We start from the raw sequence: 8557 nt of genomic DNA on the forward strand, positions 1-8557 counted from the left end.
CTCCTTGAAGGACAGGGCATGTGGAATTACCGCACAGAATATGTTTATTTATCACACACAGATTTTTTTTCACATACATTTTTTTTGCCTAATACTGTACAGTGTGCATAGAAAATAATCACCCCGCTTTAAAATATTTTGTTGCTTTGCAGCCTGAAATGAAGACAGACAGATTTAGTTTTATCCAGCTGTATTTACTTAGTGCAACTTTTAACTTCCAAGAGAAAAAGATAACACCAACATGTCAGGGGGAAAAAAAACAGAATCGCTGATTTGGGAAAGGATCACCCCGCTCCTAAACATAACTTGTAAACTCAATCAGGTGAAGCTAATTACCTTCTCAATGGCACACAAAGCTTTGAACATCTAGACTGGGCAATATTTGTCGACTCTTCTTTGCAGAACTGCTCAAGTTGAAATTAATTTTATGTTGACCGTTTGTGGACCGCTGTCTTCAAGTCATTCCACATAATTTCAAAGGGGTTAAGTCTGGGCTCTGACTAGAGCATGCAAGGACATTTACCTTTTTTCCCTTCAAACACTGTGAGGTCAATTTTCTGGCAAAGGGCAACAGGATACTACAGCCTCCATGCTTTACTGTAGAAATGCCGTTATTCAGATGGTGAGCTGTATTGGATTTATGCCAGACATATCATTTGGTGTTGTGGAAATAATCAAATTTTAGTCTCATCAGACCATATCCCCGTTGCCCATGTGGCCTCAGAATCTTCAAGGTGCATTTTTGCAAAGCTTAGTTGCTCAGGCACTTTTCCTGCAGCTGTCCCATACCAATATCACGTTCTCCACAAATGTGGCTGATACATTTATTGTCACATGCACACAATGACCACTCTTGGTCATAAATTTCTGCAACGGCTTCAGCGTTGCTGTAGGCCTCTTGATAGTCTCTCTGACCAGTTTCCTTCTGGCTCCTTTATCCAGTATGGAATGACATCCTGATCCAGGGAGAGATGGTGCTGTACAAAATACCATCCACTTTCTAATAATAGCCTTTACTGTGCTTCTAGGCAGTGATAAAGCTTTGGGGACTGAAATGCTCCAGCTTTTCATGCTAAGCTAATCAAAACGACTACAACTAATCACAATTGAAAGTCAAATTGGCAATTATTATGATTATTAACAATAAATTATTTATTTACAAGTTATACATGTTTCAATAGCATATGTTTTATAAGGGTATCAGTTTTTGTTTTAGTAAATATTTAATGTCTGTAGTGTGAAATATCCACAACAGCAGCGACAGGTATCGGAGGTGCTTATGTTACCATGGTAATGCACGGAGGAAGTGATGTCTGTGCTGGTGACTTCCCAGGGTGTTTTGTCAACAGAATTTCCCTTCACAGACATTCCCTGCAAACAGAGCACCCTCTGAAGTTTATTTCATAATGAAGCGCAGCTTTAAATTTTAAACGTTGCCCTAATTAAATACAGCTGGATAAAACAAAAAACATTCAGGCTGCAAAACAACAAAATGTGATCATATAAAACGGGAGTGATTCTTTTCTGTACCTATTGTAACAGAAACCTTTAATTCACAAGAAAATTAATGAAGCAGGTTCACTGTTTTCATTTTAACAAAGTTGCACTTGTACTTAGGAACAGCAGTCTTTATTTTTCAAATGTAGGTGACATGAATGTAAAATATCATCCATAAAAATATATATACTTAAAATAAACACCACACTTAATTTAAGCAAGGATCAGCAATCTGGAGGATCCATGTAAGCAATGGATGAAGAGATAAAGGTAAGGAAACAGAATAACATTAGTGAGCTGATGGAAGAGGAAGGGTATAGTAGCTGTTTCATTGCAAAGTTACAACCCCAAGGGCTTACAACCTCACACGAGATATATTAAGTGGCAACTTAGCGATAGAAGTTCAATAAATAAACAAAATATTTCTAAGATGTTGCTGTGTTGAAAATGACATTACCCCATATCCCCCCATCCAAGTGCACAAATGAAACAGCAATGAAATTATAATATGCACCAGAATCAGTTACACCCGCAACAAAGCTCTCATTTACATGTAAACTCTTGTGTTGAGGAAAAAAAATAATAAAAATACACAGTGTGTATGACACAAAAGGTTGCATTGTTGCCAAGCTATTATTGCTTACAATGTGAATCCTTTTGTGCTTTAATAAGTCAATAGTTTTACAGTTTCAGGCCACACTTCAGATTCAAAAATCACACTAAATTACAAATAAGAGCTCTAGCACACAAAAGTCTGAATAAACCTGTTTGTTTGATCTTCAACCCATCTTGCACGGAACATAGCCAGTCGTTCAGGTAGAGGCAATAAGTCATTGCCAGTGATGCAAAAGTCTCTAAAAGTCACCTGTCCTGTGACTGGGCTCTGTTGTGTAGGCTGTGAAAGTGAGCCTCCTTCAGGACACGGTTGATGTGTTCGTACGAGGCCCGACTTGTGGCATCACCTTGGTCTAAGTAACCATGTGGACTGAAGGACCTGAGGTTCTCGGCTCCGTACTGACTGCTTGTGCTGCTGCTGATCCCAGCTGCGTGCTCTGGACTACTGACCCCACTGCTGTCACTGCTGGAGGACTGAGAAAAAAACACAGATCACTTAGGCTAACAGTTACGGTGGAGGCTCAGCTAGTGTTTAGTGCTATCAGAAGTATTAATATGAAAATTGAACCTTCGCAACTTGATCTACTGAAGCAGAGTGTATAGATGAGCAGCTAAGAGAGAGTAACCAGCTGAAGGACTAAAGCACAGCTGAAATAGGTAATGTTTTTGTAGGAAACCATACATCAAAATCCAAAGAGGCCACTATGTCAAGGAAAGAATTTTTCCAAGAAGTTATAACCAAATAGAATTGTAACAAAACACTGCTGAAGAAAGCATGTTAATTATACACAGTAATACACAATCAGGCATAACAATACCACCACATAACATTAACACTCATTATCAATTAATATAGTATTAAGCATTAATATAATATATGTAGGAAATCGCTTGCTGCCCTCTAGTAGCAGTTTAAGCCACACTGCGGATGTGACATCATGTGCAAACTATTGTAAGACGCAAATGTTTAGATAACATCTCATTATTAAGGCCTAATAAATAATTTGTGTTCAATCACCTTTATTTCTTCTTGCAGCCTTCAAGGAAATGTTGCTGGTTAAAAATTATTGCCTCAGATACTTAAATATGTTGTTTAACCCCAGTTCAGGTTATTGCTTCGTTATTATTCTATAAAAAAAATAAAAAATAAAAAAAAAGCATAGCTTTTGAGCATAGCTTTTTGTTACTCACTCATTCTTATCCTGTACAGGGTCTCAAAGGCCTGGACAGAATGCCAATCCATCTTACTGTACACGCAAACACTGATACACTACGAGCAATTTATATGGAAATGCCAAATATTATTCCTTATCTGCACATCTTCACATTGTGTAAGGAAATCCACCAAGCACAGGACAAGCATGCATACTGCACACACACACAGGCCCGAAGGCAGGACTCAAACCCTCGACCCTGGTGGTGAGAGACCACAGTGCCAACCACTACGCCACTGTGCCACCTCAAGCATCAGAGTTTGCTAATAGAGAAATGGTATAATTTTTGGTATGGTATATATATATATATATATATATATATAAAGAAGCTGCAAAGGATAATCTAAAGCTGGTATTTATGAAATAAAATCGACGTGAGCCATGAAAAGAGATGTTAAAGATATTACAGGGGGTCTAACCTCAGACTCCCATGCTTCGCCACTTCCCTCAGAAGACTGGAGTGTTGTGCTTGATCTTTTGGCCTGAGGCATCAGAAGTGCATCATCATCATCGCCTGGAGTACGCTGTCGCTTCCTAAAACAGTCAGATGACACACACACACATATAAATATATATATGGGTGTGTGTGAGAGAGAAACACACTTGAGCAATGTTACATCACTGAATTAAAATCAGACATGTTTGCAGTGCTCAGGCATTAATCCGTAGCTACATCAGGTTAGACATTTGCCCAGATTAAGAAAAAACCACATACCTGTTTTCAGATAACATGGTGAAGGGATAAGAAATTTCCTTGTTTATAGGCACTGGGTCTGACTGTAAAACACCGAAAAGCACCGCTTGGTTATAAGGTGCAGTTGCACCCTGTACTCACATTAACACTCGACACTTTATCCAGCGCGTATTAACCAGGCTAATTATTAGCTGTTAGCGCTGCTTGCAACTGACCAAGCACGCCATAAACTACACAGAGCCGCATCCAGGACTACCTTTTGCTTATTGTTAAAACGCTGCATAAGCACTACATCCAACGCATAGGCAGTTAATCCCTCTACCCAGCTAACCACACTGCTCACAGACTATCCAGCTGGTTTAACTGTCATCCTGCGACGGCCTGTCCAACTAGCACCGTTAGCCTGAGAGATAGCTAGCTAGCTAACAGAGAGGGAAGTTTTAAACATGAAGTTGATTTTAAAAGGATCTCGCAGCAGTGACGATTGTTAACACATTAAATAACCACCTATCGCTTGCGTTGCCAAACAGCTTTAATACAAATCATTAACAATAAGCGGTTATTAAAAACATACACCAACTAAATAGAAACTTCAAACAACTAACGCTTAGCCTCTTATTACATATTATTTACATATCAGTGCGCATGCGTCAACGCTACACTCACGACTTACGTTACAGTCTGGCTGTGACGACATTTCCGGTATACGCTTAAGGAAATGTTGATAGACTTATTTTTAACTCTGTACGCATTTGATTAAAAATTACAAAATGCTTGGAATATTTAATATTTATGTAGATAAAATATATTTTTTTATTGCACACAAATCCAACAATTCATAAATATTTCATAAATAAAGGGCCATCATTAAAAGGCTGTGACTCAAAATTAAAAACATAACTCGCTTCAGTTAATGTTCCTGTAAGAAATTTGCAATCCACCTTATTTAGTTAATCTTTTAATTAAAATTTTAGAGGTTAAGATAATTTATTTATTTATATACCACGTTAACAATATATTATAACGGTTACATTTAGGCATTTGGCTGATGCTCTTATCCAGAGCGACTTACAAAACTGTTTTGGAGTTTTCTCATTTAATAGATCACTGGTTACTAAGTTACTAACTATAAGTACCATAGATCAAACACAGTGTTGTTTTTTGGGGATGCAGATATTTGGGAGATTTTTTGAAGAAACAGATAGGTCAGTAGCTTTAGTCATAGCTGAAAGATTGCCAGTCTGTATGGAAATCTAGAGGAAGTTCGTTCCACCACTTAGGAACCTGTATAGAAAACAATCTAGATGCATGTCCCCCTTAAAAGGTGGTGGAACCAGTCGAGCAGTGCTAGAAGATTGATTGATAGAAGATCATGACAGGGGATGAATCTTCTGGGGTGAACGGCAGTTTGGTTTTACTGAGATTAAGTTTTAGTCAATTAGATGACATCAAGGACATGCTTATATCCGGGTGGAAACCTGAATGTCTGAGAGAGAAAAGCAGAGTATGAGTTGTGCGTGATGTGCATACCAATGGTATGAAAAGCTGTGTGAGGTATGACCAGAGGGAGCTGTGTGATGGAGAACAGAAGAGGACCAAGTTCTAAACCTTGTGAAACACCAGTGGAAAGTCTGCATGAAGGAGATATGTATCCCCTCCATGTTACCTCATATGACCAAGCATCTTAGTAGGAGGCAAAGTATTGCCAATGCCATGCCACTTATTCCAAGGTTTGTAAGGATAGACAAAAGAATCTTGTGGTTTATCATATCAAATTCTGCTGAGCGGTCCGGTAGGATGAGGACAGTTTAGCTACCAGCATGTAGAAGCTTCTCAGGGACAAACAGAAGGTCGGAATATGCCATGTTGATTTCAGATTGGTTAGGATCATTGAGGTTGGTCTGTGAGAGATAAAAATTCATGTGGTTGTAAACAGTGCATTCAAGAATTTTGGGAAAGTGATACCAGGCAATAGTTATTGATGCCTGCTTGGTTTCTTGAAGATGGACCCTTGCCTTCTTAAATGCAGGAACATGATTAGATAACATGGAAAGTTTGATGATGGTTGTGAAGAAGTCTCGTGAGTTAGCCTGGAGCATTGTGGAAGGGATTGGGTCTAACGAACAGGTCGGGGGATTGGAGGATGATATGGCATACTAGATGTCTTCAGTTTTCAGGTTGGAAAATTGTACTAGCTGAGGAGGTTCTTCTGTAGGGTATGGGGTGGGATCCAAGGTCTGACAGATCGTTGCTGTTTTCCGATCATGGTAAAGTCATCAGCACTCAGAGAGGATGGAGCAGGAGGAGCCACTGGGTTGAGTAGCGAAAAGACCTTATAACCATATCTAACTTGGAAGTTATTATACAACTTTATACAACAGATCAGCAGATGAAGCTAGCAGATAAAACCAGTTACCAAAAAAAAAAAAATGAAAGTTTTTATATAATTACAATTTATATATTATAGTTTTATTAAATCTATTGGTTAAATTATTCGACATCAGTGGTCTACTAAAGCCTCCTGAGCTTGAGCCATGCCCGATTGTCCCCTTGGGCAGACAAGCTGCCAATTCATATAATATCTAAAATAAAATAATTAGAGTGTAAAAAAAATAATACCAATGTCACGAGAGCCCACTGGATGCAGGATAACAAAAGCACATTAATTTAAAACAAGGACATAATCTGTGTTCGCCAGAAGTCTGGTTTGCAGTTCCACATGAATTCATGATGCTGTTTGTTCACTAATGTTCTCTAACAAACCTATGAGGACTTCATAGAATAGCATTTATACCGAGATTACATTACACACAGATGGAATCTATTTACTAATTAGGTAGCTTGTAAAGGCAAATGGTTTCACTGGATTTTAGTTAGGGGTATCAAAGTAAAGGTGGCTGAATACAAATGCACGCCAGACTTTTCAGATTTTCATTTGTATAATTTTCTTCCATTTCTAAAATTATATTTCACTTTTTGTTGGTCTATAACATCAAATCCCAATAAAGTACATGTCACAAAATGAGGAAAAGTTCAAGGGATATGTAAACTTTTGCAAGGCACTGTGTTACAAGGTTAACTAAACAGGAAGGACATCCTACCTACATTTTCATCCACAAACAACATGAACTGAAACTTGTTTCTCCTTTAAAAAATATCCCAACCCCAATCCCAATTCTAGGATTTGAAAATCTTGTCACAAACCAACATTTAAGAAAACTGCACTGCGCAAATATTGAGAGGTGAAAAATATTTCAAATTGTATCTGACATTTGTTTCTGATTTCTTGAAGTTAACATGTCTTAGTGTATGGAAACTTCCCTGCAGACATTTTGGGTTGTCAAAACATAGTGTTGATGTTAATTTGTTACAGATGATGGGATGATGTTGGTGCAAGGCTGTTTATAAATGTTAGAATTACTTTGATAAAATGATACCGAAACAACATTGACATTGGGATAACGTTGACTGAATGCTCCTAATAGAGTGTTGCAATGTGTAGGAGAAATAAATTAGAGATGTGCTGCTATAGAAAAATAACCAAGTAAAACAGTGTATTTTTTTATTTTCTCGTAACAACACACTTCCTAAAAGTTCCTCTGCAGGGATAATGGGATTATTCTCCATGATAAGGTGAGGAACCTGACAATCCAGGAGAGAGTCTGAAGACACCTGCTGCTCCTCTAAATTGAGAGAGGCTACATGAGTGACATTTGAGCATTTGCTTTCTTTTCTATTCCAACCTGTAAAGCTTGTGCACATCCAGGTTAAAGTTAAGATAAATAGATTTTAGTATCAAATTTTGGAACTCTTTTTTGCACAAATAAAATATGTTTTGATTGAGTTGTAGAACTGGTGTTTATAAACAGCGTTCGGAGTTATCAGTGTTTATTACTACAGGTTTTCAGAGTGGAGTGATTTATGACACATCTGCTGAAGGCTTTAGAAATACCAGAGAAGACACTGGCACTGATGTTGCAGACATCATGGGGAAATCCCCTGGTGTCTGATTGATCATGTGCGACTGGAAAATATAAGATAAAGCAATCACAAAAGTGTTGCAATTACAATTACAAAAGTGTTTTTTAGAACATAATTCTGTGATCGTGTGGGTAAAAAATAATTAGAAAAAAAAATAGTGCTGCACATCTGTAGGAAAAAGAATTATGACAAAAAAGTTTTTAAAAAATGTATAGAACATTTAGTCTGTGAAAATTTAATCGTGAAAAAGTGGGCTGCTCACCGTTTGTTATAAAATATATGCCACTGATCAATTTTTAGAAAAGATTTATTAAAAAATAAGAAAGAGAACTTAATTTGCAATGATAAATAGGCTGAAAAATGTACATGTATTTCACCCTGAACAGAAAAAAAAACTCTAAATGCAGTCATCTGGGGGATTATTTCACATCCACTGTTGAATAACTTTGTCTGAACTGAGCTCATATGATCATTTTTGAGATCTGTCAGTTCATTCCTGTACAAGAGAACAGTTTCGCTTATAACCTTTCCTGTGCACAGATCAATGACAAGCTTC

General features: G+C 37.6%; 1 protein-coding gene across 1 annotated transcript; it reads right to left on the bottom strand.

Annotated features, from left to right (window-relative positions):
* Positions 1–1613: 1613 nt before the first annotated feature.
* LOC128544121 (protein FAM104A) lies at positions 1614–4668 on the bottom strand. Its single transcript, XM_053514094.1, has 4 exons — positions 4277–4668; positions 4042–4103; positions 3746–3860; positions 1614–2586 (listed from the first exon to the last, which is right to left on the bottom strand). The coding sequence occupies exons 1-4, from the start codon at positions 4301–4303 to the stop codon at positions 2359–2361; spliced, it is 432 nt and encodes a 143-aa protein (XP_053370069.1). The 5' UTR covers positions 4304–4668; the 3' UTR covers positions 1614–2358.
* Between the last annotated feature and the right edge of the window lie 3889 nt (positions 4669–8557).

The sequence above is a fragment of the Clarias gariepinus genome, chromosome 16 (genome assembly GCF_024256425.1).
Source record: "Clarias gariepinus isolate MV-2021 ecotype Netherlands chromosome 16, CGAR_prim_01v2, whole genome shotgun sequence".
In the NCBI taxonomy this organism is placed as follows: domain Eukaryota; kingdom Metazoa; phylum Chordata; class Actinopteri; order Siluriformes; family Clariidae; genus Clarias; species Clarias gariepinus.

Coding starts and splice junctions, on each gene's coding strand:
- LOC128544121 (XM_053514094.1), bottom strand. CDS start 4,303: ATGCAGCGTTTTAACAATAAGCAAAAG. Junction 4,104..4,276: donor GTTTTAACAATAAGCAAAAG/GTAGTCCTGGAT, acceptor GGTGTTTTACAG/TCAGACCCAGTGCCTATAAA. Junction 2,587..3,745: donor GCGAAGCATGGGAGTCTGAG/GTTAGACCCCCT, acceptor TTTTTTTCTCAG/TCCTCCAGCAGTGACAGCAG.